Here is a 21,065-nt window from a genome sequence, read left to right as displayed (position 1 = left end):
AGCGTTCGAGTGTCCACCTCCTTATCACATAGCATTACAAATGCAGGATTCTTGGCCAGAAACAACAGCGTTCGAAGAAATTCCACTGGACGAGCTGTCACCGCCTTCATATCACGGAACTCTTTATTGAGACCCACTCATTCTTTTCAAGAATAATCAAATATCGTATTGTGATTCAAGCTTAACTCATAGCAAAGCGAATGAGTCAATTTATTCTCTAAGATTGCAAATGAAATAAGTACGTTGATAAAACGATAAATTTAAGCATGGAATATTCGACTTTTTTGTAAGTGAATAGAAGTTTAATAGATATTGGTTTATTAGGTTTAATATTTGACAATCGTAATTAAATATTATTTTTAGAGGTCTGTTCAGAAATTCAATTCCCGTATTGGCTCAGGCCTATGAATGTAATCGGCATAACTTATACTAAGTAAAGGCTTATCAACCGCGCCAAGGGCTCTTCGTCGATCAGCAAATGCAAACACAAATCAGTACTCCAAAACCTCTCGTCCTATAAGGTTGTATACCATAAACATGATAAAGTACACAATATTTTTTTTGTACGCCGTAATCGCTTGGAATATATATGCCGATGCGCATTACCCGACAAATTCGCCATCAGTTTGCTTATTGACGGATGCACCAAATCAATGCGGTTCCTTTTGCCTAGCCGCCCTTCATCCCCTATTTGGCGGCTTAGCTGATCTCCGACAGCAGTTAAATACAATGGCTAAGATTCAAAAGGATATGCAAGTTATATTGAAAAGCATTCAACAAGGAACTCCATCTAAGCTGACCAATAAGGAAAACCAACTACAAGCGCAAACAAATTGTGAGCGGGATGTCGGAAGACATTTCACAACTATCAAAATTCGAAAATCATGGGACGATGCCGAGGCTTACTGTCGTGTAATGGGCGGCCATCTGGCGACCTTCAAAAACAAAGAAGAGTTTGACTTGATTACAGGGGAGATCGATCCATCTGAAAGATATTGGCTGGGCATTAACGATCGGGCTAAAGAGAATAATTTTGTATCCGTAGACTTCGGCAAGAAGGTTACATTTTTTGAGTGGGGTCTTGCAGAACCTAATAATGCCGCTAAAGATGCTGGATTAGATGAGGACTGTGTTGAGCTTAAAGATCTTAAAATGAACGATAGTGAGTGCACCGGTGAAAACTTTTTCATTTGTCAGAACTAAAGATTTAATTATATATATTTATTTTAAGTGAATATATATTTTCATAAATTACACAGAATAAAAGTTTGTAATATTTTATCTTAATTTTTTGTAAATGCTGAAGAAATGAGATTGATTCTGATCATTAAACCAAGGCAATGAGTAGACTGTATCATACAGTTTTGATAAACACGACTACAGCTGTCTTTCTTGTTTTGAAAATGTTTTTCGCTCTCCAGCTGAACAGGTTGGACGACATGATTTGCATTTCGTTCTCCCCCCACTATTTTGTATCTTATCTATTTCGATGCCAAGTTCAGTTTGATTGAAGTATTAAGCTAAATAACATCGTATCATGCCTCAGGCCAGCCTAAAGTTAAGTCCTCACGACCAGCAGGTGCTGGATTCCATTTTCGATCCCCTGGAACTCGGCAGTAGTCAATCTTTTGACTCCGTGCCCGCTGAATCCGATCTTACGGATGTGGAACCAGACACCGAAGCTATCAGAGCATCGAGGGAACTGGAACTAAGGGCTATTGCCTTATCCGAAAAAGGGGAGCTGGATGAAGCTCTTGAGGTATTCCGGCAATCACTTAATCTGGCCCAAAGGGCTTCTGTGCTAAATAATCGAGCACAAACTCTGCGTCTGGCAAAACGCGATGAGGGTAAGTGATATATCTATGTTTTTAAGTTTAAAATAAATATTTAAATGAATATTTCTATTAATAGAGGCCCTCGATGACTTGAACAGAGCCCTGGAACTGGCAAATGATCAGCAGACCCGTACCAAGTGCCATTCCCACTGTCAGCGAGGTGTCTTATATAGAAAACTGGATAATCTGGATGCGGCACGTGCAGATTTCGGGGCAGCAGCCGAGCTAGGCAGTAAATTCGCCAGGGAACAGGTAATTAAAGAATGGGGTTAATGTTTTGTTTGGCTGGCTCAAGGTCATGGATCCATGTAATAAAACACAGTTTTTGTTTCCAATTTTTCCCAATATATTTCGGTCCCGCATCGGAGTCCGTCTTCAGGGGCTAGCAACAACACGCAAATTATAAACAACGTATAAAACTAATGTTACAAAAAATACATACAATTTTTGTTACGCGACAAAAAAACGAAAAAATCGAGCGTCTGCCGCGGAGTCAAGAGAGTAACTAACCTACGTATTTTTGTTTGTCCAGTAAGTGTCTGTATATATGTGCGACGTTTTCTGTGTCTGTCTTGAAATTAAGTCGAATGTTTGTCGGTATGTTGATGATGTGCAGCATTTCTAGTGTGAACCGTTTCTTGTAATGTTGTTCTTGTTGTACCACACCCGCTTCATCGAAATTGGGCAAGTGTCGTTCGCTCGCACAGTGGGCTGCAAGTGCTGTTTTTGGCATATTTGAATTATTGTTGTTTTTTATGTCGGATTTGTGGCCCGCTATTCTTGTTTTTAGTTTGGCTTTAGTTGTTCCAATATATATTTTATTGCAGTTTTCTGAGCCGTTACCAGCACACGGAATTTTATAAATAATATTGTGTTTATCGAATATTTCAATTTTGCTTTTCATATTGCTAAATATTGATGCCATTGTTTTTGTAGGTTTATAAGCTAATTGAATTTTGTCACGGTCATAAATGTTTGATAAGGTAAGGCGTTCGGAGAATCTAGGAATGTATATAAAGGATTTGTATGTTTTGTTTTCTTGTAATTCTGGATGTTTGTGTTTCTGGTTAATATTTTTAATTATTTGATGAATAACCTTCAGTGGAAAATCATTCTTACTTAAAATGTTTTTTATAACTATTTTATTATCTTCGTGGAAAATTTTGTCACTTGTATTAATAATCCGGTTGGCTAGATTCTGTGCTGTGTTTATTATAACATTTCGTGGGTGTTTTGAGTAGTAGCTAATTATTCGTCCTGAGGCGATAGGCTTTTTGTACCAGTTTAATTTTATTTGGTTGTTGATCCGGTGTGCACATGCGTCTAGGAAGGGAAGTTTGTTGTCATTTTCTATTTCAATCGTAAATTGTACGTCTTTATGATATGTGTTTAATATTTTTAATGTATTCTGTATTTCCGTTTCCTTTACAATAGCGAAGAGATCATCAACGTATTTGGTAAGGAATTTTGTTTGTTCAATTGGTTTAAGAATTTCCTCCATAATAATGTCTGCTATTATTGGTGATGCAGGAGATCCCATGGGAAGTCCTTTCAATTGTGTGTATATATCATTTTCCCACTTAAAATATCTGTTTTCTGTAATGCAGAAGCTTAAAATGTCCATGAATAATGTTTTTGGGATTTTTGTGTGTTCTTGTATGTCTTTCCATTTGGACTGTATTACTGTTAGTGCTAAGCCAGTCGGTATGCTGGGAAACAACGAAACTACATCGAAGGACACCATTTTTTCGTCATCTGTTATATATGCGTCATTAACCTTATTTTTAAATTCTATTGCACTTTTTATGTTAAATTTAGAATCTGTGGTCAAGTTTTTTATATAATATTCTGTTCTATAATATTTCTATATAACACCGCCATATTTTTCAGCTTGTGGAAATCAATCCCTTTGCAGCTCTCTGCAATCAAATGCTCCGTCAGGCCTTCGATCAGTTAAAGTGATGTGTGTGTACCAACAGTTTGTTAAAATATTTGCATACTTAATTAAATGACATTATTTAAATTAAATTAATAATAAAAATGGGTTGAATTGAATCAATTTATTGTAAAATTATAATAGCAAAAATTTTTAAAAATGCTGCAATTCCCGATTTCTTAATATTTTATGTAATTTTAAACAATAAAGCTTTTACAAACATCTACAACGGATAAAAATCTTTCTTTAATGGATTTATTCCATGCTTTTGCTGAACAAATTGTTTTAACCATATTCGTAAAACAGATCACACCCCATTTTGCATGAAGCTTCATTGTGCGATAAATTGAATACAATTTTCCAGTTGAATTTTGTAGCCCCGAAAACAATTCCCCCACGTTCACTGTTTTTATATTTGTTTTTTTTTTTGTTTTTGCATCTCCTGTTTTGTTTGGTTTTGATGGTCATAATGCGCAACTTCCTGCGAGAAAACCGGATGATGGTGAGCCAGGCGACTCCCAACTACCAGATGCCCACGGTCGCCTCAACGGCCAGATGCTACGGACCAGTTAAACTTGTATTAACCGAAACCCAGCGACGTTTGAAGGGTGGAACATGTAATCAGCCCAAAAGAAACATCCCCGTTCGACGGAAGCTCTCCGAGAAACAAAGCCAAACGGAGGACATTAGCGACGAGCGGTTTCTCAGTGCCGCTTTGCTCAAGTGCTCGGAGAAGAGCCAATCCCAGTTGCAATCCCGCAGCGAGGGCGACGATCCAGTGTTCCCTGGCGAAGGACTACGTCATCTGCGACGCACTGCGTCCAATTTCGAGCTGGGCAGAATGCCGGAACAACGCGATGGCTACCAACTGGGGCACCGGCCGTTAGCCAGCGATTTCGGCATTTTGCCCAGCGGATTGGACCACAGTTGCTCCTCTATCGAAAAACAAGATGACGAGACATCCCTCTCCTCCAGGACGAGTACTCCCAGAGTCCGGCAAATGGATATTCCGGAGATGGTGGATGTGGATCCGGAGGATGTGCTGAGTGTCCACTCGCAAGCGTCCTGCGAGAAGCTGTCTGTGGTAGAGGTTCAACCTCAAGAAGTGGAGGTCCAAGAGCGAGTGGAACATCAGAAGGAGCTGGAGAAGCAGCCGGACATCCAGCCAATCCTGCTTTCCAGCGAACAGCGCAGGGAACTCTTGGATGCTGCCAATAAACAGAAAAACCAATTAATTGCCGAGTACAATCGATTGCCACTTTCAATGGGCACTTTGCGCGTGCGCAATCTCAAGAGGAAATTGGAGCAGCAATTGGATGTGGTGGACCACGATCTCAGCATGCTTCTTCTGGAGAAAGTGTACTTGAAACAGGAGAACAATTGTGCAACACTTGCTTATCAGAAAGTGTAAACGAAAATAATAAAAACAAAAATTAGCCCTGACACCAGAGTTTGAATTCAATTTAATTCCCAAAAGTATCAAGTTCTTAAAGATAGTCTTTGTAATAGATTGTAAATGCCGATTAGAGTATTTGGGAAAAAGAATATAAAATTTTAGATTATTTTTTGCTTCACAAATTAACAGGGACCGTAAATAACAGTTATTTGTGATTTTTATTTTAAAAAGACTACTGTGATATTTGGTTTTAAACGTCAAAAATAACGTTCTTTTTACTCTTGTCCACAAAGTATATGCATTTCAACAAATCTGGAAAGCAAATTAACTGTTATTTGTTCATGTCTATAAAGTGCATAAAAACCAGTTAAATTGTTGATTAAAACTTGTACAAATCTCAGTAGGCCTTTTAAAATAAAAATCACAAATAACTGTTACAAATTAGGCATTGTAAATTAAACTAAATTAAAAAAAAAGGTATTTTAAAAAATAAAAATTTTATTTATACTTGATGTAAGTAAATGATAAGAATTTTTCAATAACACTATGCAGCATCAAAAATTAACCTTGATGAATGCTATATTTTTGGATTCGTTACGAATTCCCAAGTTAAACTGCGTTTTCCAAAGAGTTCCCCGACGCAAGGATTCTTAGCAAAAGGACCTCAAAGTTCGAAAAATGCTGAAATTGACCAACTTTCCGGAGCTCTCAGAGGCATCTGGATGCATGGCTTGGTTCGAAGTTAAAGTTTTTTAAAAGATACACCCTTTATCTTACAAACCCCATACATAAAATAATTTTAGGATTTTTTTTAAGGCAGAAATAAATTCCAAAAAACATAGTTAAAAAACTGAAAAACATACAGCTGCGGTCAAAATAGTAGCAGTGTCGCCGCCTTGTGTTTTTAAAAGTTTGATGTTGTAATTTTTTCTTATCCAATTAGTCTAATAGTAAAATTATAATCAATACAATATTACCAGGAAAAGATCAATTACAACAACAAACTTTTAAATACACAGGGCGGCAACACTACTACCATTTTGACCGCAGCTGTATACTTTTATGTTTTTTGACTATGTTTTCTAGAATTTGTTTCTGCCTTAAAAAAAATCTTAAAAATTTTTTAAGTATGGGGTTTAAAAGATAAATCAAACCATGCATCCATTTGCCTCTGAGAGCTCCGCAAAGTTGGCCAATTTCAGCATTTTTCGAACTTTGAGGTTCTTTTGCTAAGAATCCTTGCGTCGGGGAACTTTTTGGAAAACGCAGTTTAACTTGGGAATTCGTAACGAATCCAAAAATATAGCATCCATCGAGGTAAATTTAAAAAGCACTAAAAATGCTGCACAGTGTAATCTTTAGTTATGATGTGTTATTATTACGGTTATTATTATTAAGGTATTTTAAATAAGGAATACTGCCCTTTGAAAGAGTATAAACTACATTTTTGAGTGATCGTTGCTTTATCAAAACAAGAAAGTCAATGCACGGCCTTGACATATTTACAAGCTAAAAAGATACAAAAAATTGGCAACATTTCTTTGCTTGATAACAGCTACAAGAATGAAGATAAGAGTTTCGCAGTCAACCTTGAAAATTGCCATAAAAAGGGGTCTACCAACTTCGTCTCCATCAATCAAGTAAACCAACCGACTATCACCATGCCACTCAAAGTAGAATCTTGGCTTCGTCTGCTGCTCCTCACAGGATGCCTTTCCTTCATCCAAGGCGAACAGTTTCCGCAGTGTGCAAATGCAGCTTTCGATACCTTTGTCATGGCAATCGACGACTGTGCTTCGTACATTTATTGCAACGGAGAGGATTCCTTCCGGGATAGTTGTCCGGAGTCCACCTACTTTGACGACCGGACCCAGGAGTGCGCCTTCGATGATGAGGGCGTCTGTCTCAGGAACTCTGTTTCTGGCTTGACGGAGGAGGAACCCAATCAGCAGTTTACTGAGGAGGAGGAGGAGGGAATAAACGGTATCACCACTCCAGTTCCCACTCCACCTGCTCAATATGCCTCGACAACCTCTACAGATTCTTCCACATCGTCTTCGGATACTTCTACGCCTTCTTCGGTTATTTCTACACCCTCTGCCGATTCTTCCCCATCCTCTCCAGCTCCTCAGACATCTTCGCCAGCTCCTAAGCCATCTTCTCCAACTTCTACGGACAGGCCACACTGCGATTCATCCGGAGATGGTGATCATCCTCATCCCCAGCGTTGCGAGTACTTCTACAGGTGCCTCAGTGGCTATCTGACGATTGTGCGATGTCCTTACAAATATGGCTGGGATTTTTCCACAAAGCAATGTAAGCCGTTGGCCGAGGCTCAGTGCTTTAGTTTTAGCTCCTAGATCTATATAATACCTTTATATTTATTATTTTAATAATTAAAAAAGTATTTTAATTTTTACACATTGAAATTCCTTCCCGTTTCTTTCCCAAATTGCATTCTTCAATGAATCTTTTTTGTGGTGGAATGCATTATCATGTAGACTATAGATTTATATAAGGAATTTTCTTTATGAAAGGGGTTTATTTTTGTTGGGATATTTGCAGCCTCCAAGCGGCGACGCTGCTAACCCAAATCGAGGTGCGCACATATGACAATAATAAATAAGTATTTGTGGCATTTTAATGAATTGAAAAAGTGCATAATGAAGGTGCTGGGTGCTCTAAGTGCTGGGTGCCCGATGACCAACGGGCGTCTCCATCTGGCGATTCCATTTGTATTTGTCAGGCATAATTCAAAATCCAACGCGCAGGTATGAATTTATTTTCGGCGGGCAATTTTCGAGCGGCGGCAACTGCTGTCGCTGCTTCCACATTTTATTGCAAATTAATAATGCACACGTAGCAGCAACGAAATCCCATGTCAATTGTGTCTAGAGGTGCAGTTCCTGAAGACGACGATGAAGATGATAATGATGATGATGATGAGGAAGCCCTCACTGGCAAATGTTTTGATTAACTAACTGCGGGGCAGCCAATTAATTTTTGGCCAAGTGGCGAGATCGCGAGTACAAAACCGATGAGATTTCTCTTCGCTGGCCGCCGGGGCTGCCAGGCTGCTCATTAATTAAAGAACATGGAATCGGGCGACAAACGGATCCGCCCGACATGCTGAGAGCCAAATTCGAATCCGCTAAACAAATGGCACTAGCACCAGCAACAACATTTGGGCCAACAGCAACACCAACGGCAGCAACAGCAACAGCAACACGAGATAGAGGAAAATTGTCAAGAGATGGACATTCGAAAAATAGAAAATCTCCAACTAAACCGAAAGAATTGAAACATTTTCGGATTTTTTCATTTCAGATGCGAGCAGCAAACGGTTAACAAAGGTGCGCGCTCGTCCCGCCGCGAAAATCGCATAAAGGGAAAATTCGTAACGGGCGCGGGGAAAGTGTGTGAAAAACACACAAGAAATAAAACAAGAATGTGAAGGATTCTGTTTGAAGAGAAAGAAAAAACCAAGTGATTAACTTGTTCAAGTAAATTAGTAAATTGTGTAACCTCGTTCGTCGGCAGATCAAAAGGGGTTTCTCTAAACGCGAGCCATAAAAAACACCACATAAAACATGCGAAGAGGAGAAATATCATTTGATGATCGGCACGAGCATTCCATTAGCACTAAAGAAGTGGTCTTTCGAGATCCTCGATCGGCCAGAAGGGTTAGCCTGGCCGCAGAGCTCTATTATTAGACTCCCCCAGGGGCAGATATGCTGGGCCACTGGATTATGCGTGATTCACAGCCACATTTAGCCGATATAGCTGATGGTGCGAATTCTATAATGAAATTTAGCTACCTCTCGGAAAAAGCGGCGTTGACATCGAATTTATGTGCGCCCACATTTCATGGAACAAATGAAAGTTAAGGCTTAAGAATTCAGTTCCACCAACGAGGCGTATGAGTGATTATGTGTAAAATATTACGCATCAACGGAATACCAACGAAACGTACTAAAATCGAAATGAAAACGATTGCTGCTGCTTTGGAATGAATTGCCGCGGATGACAAAAGGCTGGCACTTGGACAACAAATCAAAATAGACAGCCTGGCGAGAGCGTTTAGCACAGATCTTTATTTTTTGGATGGCTATTTAAAACAACAGCCAGAGGACGGAGATGACGGAGAAGATCGAGGGTAGCCGAAAGGCTGAAAAACTAATTTCGGAAAGTCAAGTAAAAACTGAGCGAAATACCAAAGAGTTACGGAAAAGAAGGCTGCCTTGCCTGTCACGACAACACTTTCTTGTGTGAACGAGCGCCAAAAAGGCCGCACCGATCCATCCCCCTGCCCATCCATTCTCCCAACCAATCCCAATTCCCAGGCATCCATTGTGCAAGGCAAGGCAACCTCCACCATCCAACATCCATCGTCTCTCAATAGAGCAAATGCTTAGATGCGATTCTCAGCCCCATGTGCACACATAATGGAATGAAGAAAATTCCGTCGTCCAACAATTGCACGCTGGGCTAGCTGAAATGCTGAAATGCTGAAATGCAAAGAGGGAAAACAAGAAAAAACAAAAAGAAGACTTGTCACTTCGCTGCGGATTTGCATTGGCCGTTGGGGCTGTTTTTGGGGGGCCTCCAATGGTCGGCAGCAGCAGCATAGACCGAGAAATCCCCAAAATCTTGGTCTAGCATTTCTTATAAAAATAGCCCTCGGACAAAAGTGTGAACCAACCAACTAACCGCCCAGTGCATCCACATACACGAACAATGGAAATTGCCAAATTTATAGCGCACCCAGAAACCCACAGCGATCAGATCGCCCAGGCCAGGCCAGCCAAGGAAAACTTATTTTATTTAAATAAATTTAGTTTAATTGCCAGCAGAAAGAACACAAATAACACGGCGTGTGTGTGTGAGTGTGCGTGTGTGCGGTTTTATTGTAATTCCGATTCGTCAACTGGGCACTCAACGAAATGGCCGAGTAAATCGGTTTCCCGAGACCCGTTGACTTGGTCAACAAGATCAGCGAAGTGGACGCCTTGGAGGAGCGGCCATCTAAAGATGGATCAAGCTGTCATTATATCAAATTATGCCATTTCCCCGGCCCCCCAGATTTCCCACCCCCACTGGGCGTATGAGTAATAAGCCAACTGCTACGACATAATACGTATACGCCTCGTGGTGCAGACGCTCTTCTAGTCCTCTAGCCAAGAAGAGCCGAACAGCCGAATAAAACGAAACGAAAAGTGTGTGTGACAAAACGCTCAATAAATAAACAAACCGAAAGGCAAACAAACAAATTATGGGAAACGACAACAAAGAAGCCAAGTGGGCTGGGGACAAGGCGAAAATAATTTGTTTACCTCCACGACGTATGAAAATAATAATAATTGCACATTTCCCCCCTTCCTTTCAGCTGGTCGGTCCATGTGATCCAAGAGCCGATGAATTATGGAACATGTAAATAGCACTAATGCCAGACAAACGCAGCACCATCATTTCGATCAGCAGCTGCCCCACAATGACAACCAGCAGCAATTCTGTCTGCGATGGCACAATCATCAGGTGAGGTCCTCCAGCTATAATCTAAACATATATCATTGAGGGGCTTATTCGATGAGTTATGTTCGACATAGCTTAGCTAGCCACATACACAGAAAAAAAATTCGATATGAAATAGGGTAATTTCTATGATTAATGTGAAATTGATGATTCAAACATGTCAACTTGATATTTTATAATTTCATAAAAGTTATAAAAACACTGTTTTAAAATACCAATTCTAGTAAAATAAGATAAACATTATCTATATTCATATCAAAATGATCTTGATTTTTTAAAAATATCAAATTAACCTGCACATTTTAATCTGATCTCTTGTCAATTTTTTTTCTGTGTAAGTAAGCCGAAAAGAACTGGACTCTGGACATCGTTCAGTGAAGCGAACGAGCGAGCCAAGCGAAATGTCGCGCTGTCTATATATAGGATCCATCCATCCCCGTATACGTACCGATTCACACATAGTTTTCCGCATTTTCATATAGTGACAATTTTTCTGTTTTCCGATGCTTACTAAGGCGGCCCAAAAGGGTGGAACGAGCGGGGCTGACTGGCTGTCCAAAATAGCAAAAGATTCCTGGGTGGTGGTGGTGTGTGTGTGTGTCACATAAGTGAACAGATTCGTGCAATTGCCAAAATCCAAAGAATTTCCACAGAGAGAGTAAATCGAAAAGTTGGAAAGCAGCTGCAGGCGAACACCCATTCCATCCCATCTTTGTGCCCAGGAAAATTGTATATTTTTATGATCGTCTGACCCACTTTTCACTTCTTCTTCCCTTCCAGACCAGTTTGCTCAGCACCCTGCCCATTCTGCTGGACCAATCCCATCTCACGGATGTGACCATCTCGGCGGAGGGTCGGCAGTTAAAAGCCCACCGCGTGGTGTTGAGTGCCTGCAGCAGCTTCTTTATGGACATCTTCCGGGCCCTGGAGGCCAGCAACCACCCCGTCATCATCATACCCGGAGCCAGCTTCGGGGCCATCGTCTCGCTGCTCACCTTCATGTACTCCGGCGAGGTGAATGTCTACGAGGAGCAGATCCCCATGCTGCTCAATCTGGCCGAGACGCTGGGCATCAAGGGACTGGCCGATGTCCAGAACAACAACGTGAGTTTTTAAAAAGGTTATCTATAAGAACAAAAAAAAAAACTAATAAAAAATATTAAAATAACAAAATAATGAGCGATAACACAGAAACACAAATTAATTTATTTTCTCAAGGTTAATTCTTTTTTAATCGATATTTAAGTATCAATATATTATCTATTGTAATGAAATCTTAAGATATTGTGGGTACAATGAATCTTTTACATATTTCTGTTGATCTTTAACACTACTATAATCTAAAATTTAGTCTTTTGTTCTCTTCTCTTTTCGGAATGCTCTGTTAATTTAATTGTAACAAACATCCTAACTTACCTGTCCTTGCCCCCTCCCACTTTATGTGAGTAGGGTACTATGTTTATGTTGGCAGATATTTACTAACTTTAAATAAATAAAAAAATAAAAAAATAAATAAATAAATAAAAAAATATATATATATATATGTTTAATAAGAATATTTACCAGTATTTTTCCTATTTAATCTTAAACTAATTTCTGATCTCACAAATCCCAACAGCTACCGAAGACAGCGAGGAGTGGAGGCTCCTACATGGACGCGGCCAATGACAAGTCCTCTGAGTTTGAGCGTCCCAGCACGCCCTCTCCCTCGGCCACGCCCACCCTCACGCCCTCCCACACGCCCACTCCCAGCCTGCCCCTCCCCCTGCCCCAATTGACCAGTCCGGCGCTAAGCACGCCCCTTTTGGCCAACAAACTGGGCTCCGTGGGGGCGGCAAGTGGATTGGGCACCACCCCGCTGGAGAATCTCTTCAAGTCGCTGCAGTTCTACCCCAGTCTGCTGCCCCAACCGCTCAACTTCTCGCAAACGGCCCTCAACAAGACGACGGAGCTGCTGGCCAAGTACCAGCTGTACCAGAGCGGAATGCAGGAGGATCAGGGACTGCTGGAGGCGGCCGACTGCTTCGGCTCCAAGCGGCTGAAGGGCGAGAGTCCGCCCAAGGAGCTGCGACGTCTGGAGAAGAGTTTGGCCAAGAACCCTAAGACCTCGTCGACCGCTAACAGCAACAGCAGCAAGTCGCCGCCGGAGTGCTCCGTCCCGAATCCCATTGTGGCCACCTCACCCGTCACCCTCGCTCCGCCGACCATGGCCCACTTTTCGCCCCAGCTGCCGGTGGTCAAGTGCTCGTCGGCCAGCTACCCGAGTAACCTTGGCACCCAGGCTCAACTGTACAGCAGCAAGGCGCCGCTTTATAGTGCCGCTGCCACGCCCACGTCCGCCCAGCAGGCGGCCCAGATGCACCACCACCACCACCACCAGCAGCAGCAGCAGCAGCACCACCACCCACAGCCTGGACCCACGCCCTACATCTCCGCCGAGGATCACGCCAAGCTGCAGCTCCACATCGAGCAGTATCAAAGGGAGGCGGCTGCTGCCGCTGCGGCCGCCAGCGGAATGGCGCTGGTCAGCGCCAAGTCGGAGCCCAATCTGCTCTCGCTGAGCGCCGACCGCGACAAATCGCTGGCCACCGCACCCATCAAGCCGCCGTCCAACTCGAAGCTCTACGCCACCTGCTTCATCTGCCACAAGCAGCTGAGCAACCAGTACAACCTGCGCGTCCACCTCGAAACCCATCAGAATGTGCGGTAAGTCGTTCATTAACAATAAAACTAAATTGTAGGAAGAGTCCATGGAATGCACAATGGTTATGATAGGTTATGTATGAAGTTGTGTTATGGGGTTCAAAATGATCAGAAGTAGCAATTTTTAGAGCTTTAATATCATTTATTTGTCAAATCCGAAATTTTAATATTTTATTTTACTTTTTTTATTTTTTATTTTATTTTTTCATTTATTTTTATTTATTTTTTTTATTTTTATTATTATTTTTTTTTATTATTTTTTTTTTTATTTTCATTTATTTTAATTTTTATTTTTTTTATTTATTCATTTATTTCATTTTTATTATTTTTTTTATTAACTTAGTTAAATACACTTACAAAAAATTGGTAGATATTAAAAAAAAAACAAAGACAAAGAGTATCTATATAAGTAGGTTTTAAATTATTATTTAAGCCTTAGGCTTAGTACTCAACCCAACAAAAAGTCGTCCAAAACAAAAAACTTCATATGAAAAACAACGTAAAAAAATTTTGTTTCATATGAAGTTTTTGTTTTGGACGACTTTTTGTTGGGTTGAGTACTTACGCCAAAAAATAAATGGTGAGCTTCAGGCTCGATTTCTCTTTTAGGGCTAGTACTCAACCCAACAAAAAGTCGTCCAAAACAAAAACTTCATATGAAACAAAATTTTTTGACGTTGTTTTTCATATGAAGTTTTTTGTTTTGGACGACTTTTTGTTGGGTTGAGTACTAAGCCTTAAATGTTAAATTAAAATTACGTAATAATACATCTTCTAGGATTAAGATCTCCATTTAAAATATTTTGAGTAAAGAAAAGCTTTTCGTATTCTATTTAAAAATATTATATCATAAAAATCTTTGTTATTATCTCCCCAGGTACGCTTGCAATGTCTGCTCTCATGTGTCCCGCAGCAAGGATGCCCTGCGCAAGCACGTCAGCTACCGTCATCCGGGGGCGCCATCGCCATGTGAGAACGAGGCGCGGAGGAAGAGGGTCTCCAAGCTGACGGCGGCCACCACCTTACCATCGGGGGCCACTCCAACTCCCATGCCCCTGGTGGCCAGTCACACGGTGACCAGCGGGGAGGTGGGTCCAGCTCCGGCGACGGCCATTGGATGTTCGGGTCAGGAGGCAAGGAATCCGTACCTCTTCCTGCCCAACCAATTTCAGATGGCGGCTGCCGCAGCCGCCGTGGCTGTGGCCGAATCCTCGCCAGCTTCTGGCCAGCCATCGCTGGACTTGGCCCACGAGGCGCCGACGGTCATCAAGAGCGAACGGGAGCCATCGGCGGCCAGCAACGGGGAGGCGACAGGTGTGGAGACCTCGACGGCGACCACCTGAGGATAATATTTTCAAATGTTTTTGATTTGTTCAACACACCACACAGACACGCACACAGACACAAGAAACACCCCCACCCACGCACACGCATATTCAATAGTGTTGGGTTGAGTCATGAGTGAGTTAAAAAAATGAATTCTTACCTGAGGCATCGATTTAGATTCTGATCAAATCTATAGAAATCTGAATCGTTAAATTTAAAAATTTTAATACCACATACCAAAATGTTCTTAGGATCCTCAGGATCCGAGCATATAAAAGTCTAACATATATAAACTAATTTATCTTTGACTAAAATTTAATCTCTTTTTAAAGTTTTAAAAAATCGTAAAACTATTTTTTCGGATATTTCGAAAATTATATTCATGAAAAAAATAAAAAGATTTCCAAACCACAGTTTTTGTAGTACAATTTAAACCTCTTTTTAATCTTTTGCTTTAAATATATTTTAATTTTTTTCAAATTTGTCTTTGACTAAAATTTAATCTCTTTTAAAACAGTTTTAAAAAATCCTAAAACTAATTTTTGGAATATTTCGAAAATCATATTCATAAAAAAAAAAGAAGTTTTTCGAACCACAGTTTTTTTATAACTATTTAAACCTCTTTTTAAACTTTTTCTTTAAATATATTTTTTTTTTTTTGGATTTGATCGAAAATTAAAACGAAGGCCAAGGGTCAAGAAATTTAAGAAATCACCCTTGCCCAACACTCATATGCCATCTTTTAGCCCCACCGAAACCAACGTCTTAGACCCGGCTGTGATAATTAGCGCAATTCGTTTTTCGTCTTCTGCACACAAACACATGCGAGCGCCTTTCTAGCTATCTTAAATTATGTACTTACTTTTAGCACAATTTACGTTTATTATTTCTCAAACTGTAGCAACCTCCGAGGCTCTCAAACTGCAATCTACAAACTGCAAGTTACAAACACTTACCTGTCGCTATCACGCTCTCTCACAAGCACACACGTCCACACATTCTAGTAAACTAAGCCAAGTTTTTATAAATATTGTAATTATACACCTGAACACGCACACACACTTGCACACAAAAAGACAGGGTGAAGACCTACCAATCCAAAACCAAAAAAACAAATACACAAAAAACAATTTTAAAAGGAATAAATGTTTAAGAAGCCAAAGATACTGTGCGTGTTTAGCTGATTCCCGATCGACAACCAAAAGGAAAGGAGGCTGCGAGCTATGCAAAAACTAGTATATTTCATTTCATAATACAATAATTTATGTACGCTGGCGTACTTTACATATCTTTGTTTGTGTTTCCTTTCGTAGTTCGTAGTTCCAGTAGTAGGTATAAAAAACGTGTTAGAAAAACACAGAGGCAAATGATAGCGGAGCAAAATAGTTGGATATCCATGATATGATGATTAGCAAACACTTTGGGCTTAAACTTAAAGACATGACATGAGGGCGGGATAAACACATAAATAGCTAAATGTAAACTCTTGCACTTAAATGAAATGAAGCCAGGGCGCGGCTGGCTGCTCTCCCTGGATAAGTATAAAAATATGCTTCACGGCTGGGCCACTTAGATGCTTTCCACATGCCACACTTTGGTGTTGCAGTCCTGTCCGGTGGAGATCACAGTGTTGTTGTCCAGCCAGACTAACCGAGTGATCTGCGACTGCGGATGGGCATCTGCAATGCACAGAAAATAAGGTCATAAACTAGTTAAATTGGATCGTCTTCTTAAAAACTCACTCTTGATGATGGTGTGCTTGGCCGGGTTGGCCACGGACCAGATAATGATGGTGGTATCCAGCGAACCACTGGCCACCAACAGCGAATTGGGCGACCAGGCCACCGTATTCACGCGAGCACTGTGGAAGCCCCACTCCTTGTTGTGGGCAGGCTAGGAAAATAAATTAAATTAGTAAAGGAATTTAAATAGTAATATTACTACAATACCTTGTACTCCTCCACCGAGTAGAGCACCACCTTGCGATGGGCATCGCAAGCGACCAGATACTTCAAGTCCGGCGAGTACGAAACATCCGTGACGGCGCCCAGATGATCCAGCTCCACCTTGGGCTCCAGCACTCCGCCCTTCAGGCTGTAGATGTGCAGCTTCTGATCATCGCCGCCGACAGCCACATCGGATGTATCCGCATTGACGGCAATCGAACTGGCCTCGTACTTGATGGGCAGCGAGAAGATCTTCTTCTGGTCCTGCACGAGGGTCAGCTCCTTGATGCAGGCCAGCGCAATGATGTTCTCGCTGCGCAGAATGGCCAAACCACGCGGCTGGCAATTAAGCTTGACCACATAGTCGGTGTAGGTGTTGCCCTCAACGCTGAACTGGCGCAGACTGTCGTCGATGCCGCAAGTGTAGACAAAGTCGCCCCAGGCGGCAATGCCATTGATCTGGTTCCCGTGGCCGGTGCCTGTGATGCGATCGTTGGTGCCGCTGCCCGAATTCCAGTTGGTCAACACGCCGTCGTGGCTGCCGGTGTAAATGGTGCTGCGATCGTCGCTTAGTCCCAGCACGGTGATTGGCTTGTTGTGGCCCTTGACAATGCGCAGTGGCTTCGAGGGATCCGCCACATTGAGGTAGGTAATCACGCCCGACAGCGAGACGGTGATCAGGTTATCTCCCTGCCACAGGCAAGAAACTTGCTGGTCATCGACTGTAGTGCCCATCACGAACTCGCTAACCAGCTCGCGCGATTCCACTGTCCACAGGCGACAGGTCTTGTCTCCCGAGCAGGTCAGCAGCTGGCTGCCATCCGGTTTCCAGGCCAAGGCGTAAACGCCGCCCTTGTGGGCCGGCGAGCCGAACTCGCCCACCAGTTCGGAGCTGGTGCCGTCGTACAGGAAGACCTTGCCATCGAAACCGGCCGAGGCGAAGAACTTGCCGTCGGGAGAGTAGCGCACAGCTTGGACAAAACGGGAGTGATCCTGCTTGGTCATCTTGAACTTGAACGGGGGTCCCTCGAACACGGCCACGGTGTTGTCTTCGCTGCCTGCAAAAAACGAATTTTTGGAATTAGTTTATTCCCTTTTATGGTTATTAGAGCCCTGCGTGAATCATTCAATTTTTGTTTTATCATAGTAAGCCATGAAATTTCTGATTTGTTTAATTCAATTCTATGGAAATAAATTGAATGTTTTTCTAATTCATTTCGAATTGAATGAATGAATAAATAATTTTTATGAATTTTTTTTGAAATTGACAGATTTTTTTTTGTGCTTTCTTTTGAAAACAAAAAGTGGAACATTTTTAAAAAATCAATGTTAACTGCTTGGTAAATAAATTTCAGGCCGATTTAATCACAAAATATGGCCCTTTCTTCATCAAAAGAAATTGTCGTTTGAATTATTTCGGAATTCAAACTCAAAATTCAAATGCATTCAATTCTATTAAACTCAAAATTCTAATTCATATAAAACAAAAAATTCAAAATAATTTATTGAATCCATTCATGCAGGGCACTAATGGTTATCAAGTAAACTTACCCGTAACAATGCGGAAAGGCCTGGCTGGCCGAAAGTCCGCCGAGTTTATGGACTTGGACTGGCCGCTGATCTCGCCCACCGAGGTGCCTGTTTCAGACATGAAGACATGACCGAATCGCTCGCGTCCCTCACCCACAGCCACGATGCGCTGGTTGTCCGGCGACCAGCTAATGTCCTTGATGGGTCCTGCAATCGGCTGGAACTCATTCTTCAGCAGGTGCTCCTTGTTGACCGTGTCCCAAATGCGAATCTTGCCCGAGGCGTCTGTTGGGAGAATAGGGAAAGGCAATGAAATAATTTTGCTCGAATCGAAACCGCAGATAAGATAAAACAAAAGCAGCTCCATATAGGGAAATGCTAATCGCTGGCCATGGCGTGACTCATGGTGGTCACGATTCTTTATGCTCCGCTGCCCCAAGTCGGGTGCTCCAAGTGTGAAATTGCAGGGCGAGACTTACCGCCAGAAGCGATGTAGAAGCCGCTGGGCGAGTACTTGGCCACATTCACTGCACACGAGTGCTCCGTGTAGACATCGGCGATGGCTGGGTTCTAAGGTGGCAAAGAAAGGGAAAAGAGAGTGCATGTTAGAAACACTTTTACCATCAGGAAACAACTTAATATGGATTTTGGTGGAATAATGAATAATATAAATAAGTAAATGGGGATTTTTGGTGAGAGAAAAAGAAGGTTGGGAGGAAATCAGAACAGATCTCTAAGATGATTACAACTTAATAGTGAGAAACGTGGAACTGGTATTACTAGGGATAGTAAAACGTAATTGACATCTCAAAAACGTTTTTTTAAAGAATTAAACTAAATAACCTTTTTTTTTTTTGGAGAAACACAATGGATCTTTGGGATTCTTAATACAATATCTACAGATTCTAAGAAGATTACAACTTTTTAGTGAGAAACTCTGGAACTGGCGCTACTAAGGATAGTAAAACGTTAAAAACCTCTCAAAAATGATTTATGAAAGAAGTCAACTTAATAACCGAATTTCTAAAAAAAAAAGACAATGGAACTGGGGGATTTTAGTACAATATCTACAGATTCTGCGGTTGAAAAACAGACAATCATAGCCTCTTTTGTAGAATCACTTCTACCAGATGAAAACATCATAATGATGATGCGTGGGCGGCAAACAAGAAATTTCTCTGTGTGGTATGGCTGATTTTGCCGGTCGGCCTGTGGAATGGGAATCTCTGTGTTTTTTGCGCCGTATATAAAAATAAATATAGAACAGCTGCCAGAAAGCCAGAAACACAAACTGGCAACAGAAACTGCAGCAGCAGCTGTCCAAAAATAAAACACCGTTTGGAAAAAAACGCCATGGATTTATGGCAGGAGCATCAGGCTACTGCAGTCCCTGCATATATCATCTTACCTCGATGTTGCGGATGATCACCGAGTTGCCATTGGTGTACAGGAAGTTCTTGCCCTTGGGATCGGAACCCAAGACGATGGGTTGGCCGCGTTGGGTGCGCGGCAGAGTTGCGTAGATGTTTTCTGTAAGCAAGGCGATTATTTCGATTAGAAAGGGGGCGCTGCAAAGATAAGGCCGGCAAAAAAGCGGCAGGGAGTGGGTGGAAAACAGGGTGCGGCTTCTTTTTTCAGGGGTCGCCAGGGTGGCTCCCCTCCCCCTTCCCCTCCTCCTAAACTCCAAAGGTCTTTCTCATATGCAGCTATGCCCATTTATGGTCATAATCACGGCGCTTCCGGCGATTTGCTTTCTGCTTTTACCGTTTTCGCCTGTTGACTCATCCCCCCTCTCGGCCGACTCACTGCCATTTGGAGCGGGTTTAAGGCTGCGGTTTATCACTGTGGGATGCCAACTCACTGTTTTCGTACGCCGGTGGTTGGGGTTGAGCCATTGCGGTGGTTCCTCTGTGCTTCGCTGCTAGGAAAGTTTACTAATCAAGGCGAGTTTACGCGGATAAATGAAAACACCGAAAAATTATTCTCTCTGCAGTGTGGCCAGTTCGCGAGGCAGTGCAATTCCGCCCAACGCCGTTTGGTATTTTAAGAACCGCCCACGCAAAAGTATTAAGGGTATTCTGTTCTTTCTAGTATATAATAGGGGGATTCCCTAAACTGTTAAATTGCTGAATTGTTGAAAATTCAACAAAAAATTTCAGCAATTAAGGGAACGACCCAAAATGGTTCCTGTTGAATTTTTAAACAGCTGTTATTTGTTGAAAAATTTCACGAAACTTAAAGCACGTAAAATTTGATTTATTTTTGCTAGTTACTGTCTAAAAGTGTTACCAAGGTAAAAAGAACCTTAAATATGCTTTCTAAGTTGATTTTAAAATTAATAATGCGTACTGGTGATACTAAAATGTTACAGAGTTGCCACGACTTTTAAAAAAGGTGACAACTCTGGCTTTTCAGCAATTCAACAAAATTTTAGGGGGATTCCCTAAACTGTTGAATTGCTGAATTGTTGAATTTTGGTCAGCTGTTAATCAGCTGTTCCATACAAAGTCAACTTTCAGAAATTTCAGCAATTCATCAGCCTCGGGGCTGCTGAAAATTTTGTTGAATTGCTGAAAAGCCAGAGTTGTCACCTTTTTTTAAAAGTCGTGGCAACTCTGTAACATTTTAGTATCACCAGTACGCATTATTTATTTTAAAATCAACTTAGAAAGCATATTTGTGGTTCTTTTTACCTCGGTAACACTTTTAGACAGTAACTAGCAATAATAAATCAAATTTTACGTGCTTTAAGTTTCGTGAAATTTTTCAACAAATAACAGCTGTTTGAAAATTCAACAGGAACCATTTTGGGTCGTTCCCTTAATTGCTGAAATTTTTTGTTGAATTTTCAACAATTCAGC

General features: G+C 41.5%; 6 protein-coding genes across 8 annotated transcripts; 5 read left to right on the top strand and 1 right to left on the bottom strand.

Moving 5' to 3' along the window:
* The first annotated feature begins 729 nt into the window (after positions 1 to 729).
* Positions 730 to 1,203, top strand: LOC108058878 (C-type lectin 37Db-like). The gene has a single exon (XM_017143847.2). It carries the CDS (start codon positions 730 to 732, stop codon positions 1,201 to 1,203), a length of 474 nt encoding a protein of 157 aa, XP_016999336.2.
* A 241-nt stretch (positions 1,204 to 1,444) lies between these two features.
* LOC108058899 (tetratricopeptide repeat protein 36 homolog) lies at positions 1,445 to 3,890 on the top strand. The gene is made up of 3 exons (XM_017143879.3): positions 1,445 to 1,847; positions 1,912 to 2,087; positions 3,726 to 3,890. Exons 1-3 carry the CDS (start codon positions 1,538 to 1,540, stop codon positions 3,795 to 3,797), a joined length of 558 nt encoding a protein of 185 aa, XP_016999368.2. The 5' UTR covers positions 1,445 to 1,537; the 3' UTR covers positions 3,798 to 3,890.
* A 214-nt stretch (positions 3,891 to 4,104) lies between these two features.
* On the top strand, positions 4,105 to 5,209 carry LOC108058898 (uncharacterized). The gene has a single exon (XM_017143878.3). The coding sequence runs from the start codon at positions 4,232 to 4,234 to the stop codon at positions 5,180 to 5,182; it is 951 nt and encodes a 316-aa protein (XP_016999367.2). The 5' UTR covers positions 4,105 to 4,231; the 3' UTR covers positions 5,183 to 5,209.
* A 1,619-nt stretch (positions 5,210 to 6,828) lies between these two features.
* LOC108058879 (uncharacterized) lies at positions 6,829 to 7,527 on the top strand. Its single transcript, XM_044393923.2, has one exon. It carries the CDS (start codon positions 6,829 to 6,831, stop codon positions 7,525 to 7,527), a length of 699 nt encoding a protein of 232 aa, XP_044249858.2.
* An 884-nt stretch (positions 7,528 to 8,411) lies between these two features.
* LOC108058896 (protein abrupt) lies at positions 8,412 to 15,844 on the top strand. 3 transcript variants are annotated; one of them, XR_011418483.1, is made up of 6 exons: positions 8,412 to 8,520; positions 10,554 to 10,702; positions 11,480 to 11,803; positions 12,318 to 13,405; positions 14,280 to 14,863; positions 15,475 to 15,844. XR_011418483.1 is itself a non-coding variant. In XM_070214789.1 (5 exons), the coding sequence occupies exons 2-5, from the start codon at positions 10,589 to 10,591 to the stop codon at positions 14,743 to 14,745; spliced, it is 1,992 nt and encodes a 663-aa protein (XP_070070890.1). In that variant the 5' UTR covers positions 8,412 to 8,520; positions 10,554 to 10,588; the 3' UTR covers positions 14,746 to 15,844. The 3 variants fall into 3 exon arrangements, 2 of the variants coding, with proteins under 2 accessions (XP_070070890.1, XP_016999364.3); XM_070214789.1 differs by having other exon boundaries at positions 14,280 to 15,844; XM_017143875.3 differs by lacking the exon at positions 8,412 to 8,520 and having other exon boundaries at positions 9,127 to 10,702; positions 14,280 to 15,844.
* A 106-nt stretch (positions 15,845 to 15,950) lies between these two features.
* On the bottom strand, positions 15,951 to 20,210 carry flr (actin-interacting protein 1 flr). The gene is made up of 7 exons (XM_017143877.3): positions 20,066 to 20,210; positions 19,613 to 19,734; positions 18,684 to 18,774; positions 18,226 to 18,489; positions 16,678 to 17,732; positions 16,471 to 16,621; positions 15,951 to 16,407 (listed from the first exon to the last, which is right to left on the bottom strand). The coding sequence occupies exons 1-7, from the start codon at positions 20,097 to 20,099 to the stop codon at positions 16,298 to 16,300; spliced, it is 1,827 nt and encodes a 608-aa protein (XP_016999366.2). The 5' UTR covers positions 20,100 to 20,210; the 3' UTR covers positions 15,951 to 16,297.
* Between the last annotated feature and the right edge of the window lie 855 nt (positions 20,211 to 21,065).

Source organism: Drosophila takahashii, chromosome 3L (genome assembly GCF_030179915.1).
Source record: "Drosophila takahashii strain IR98-3 E-12201 chromosome 3L, DtakHiC1v2, whole genome shotgun sequence".
NCBI classification, from domain to species: Eukaryota; Metazoa; Arthropoda; class Insecta; order Diptera; family Drosophilidae; genus Drosophila; species Drosophila takahashii.
Note: the sequence above shows the minus strand (reverse complement) of the source record. Positions and strands in the feature narration are given on the sequence as shown.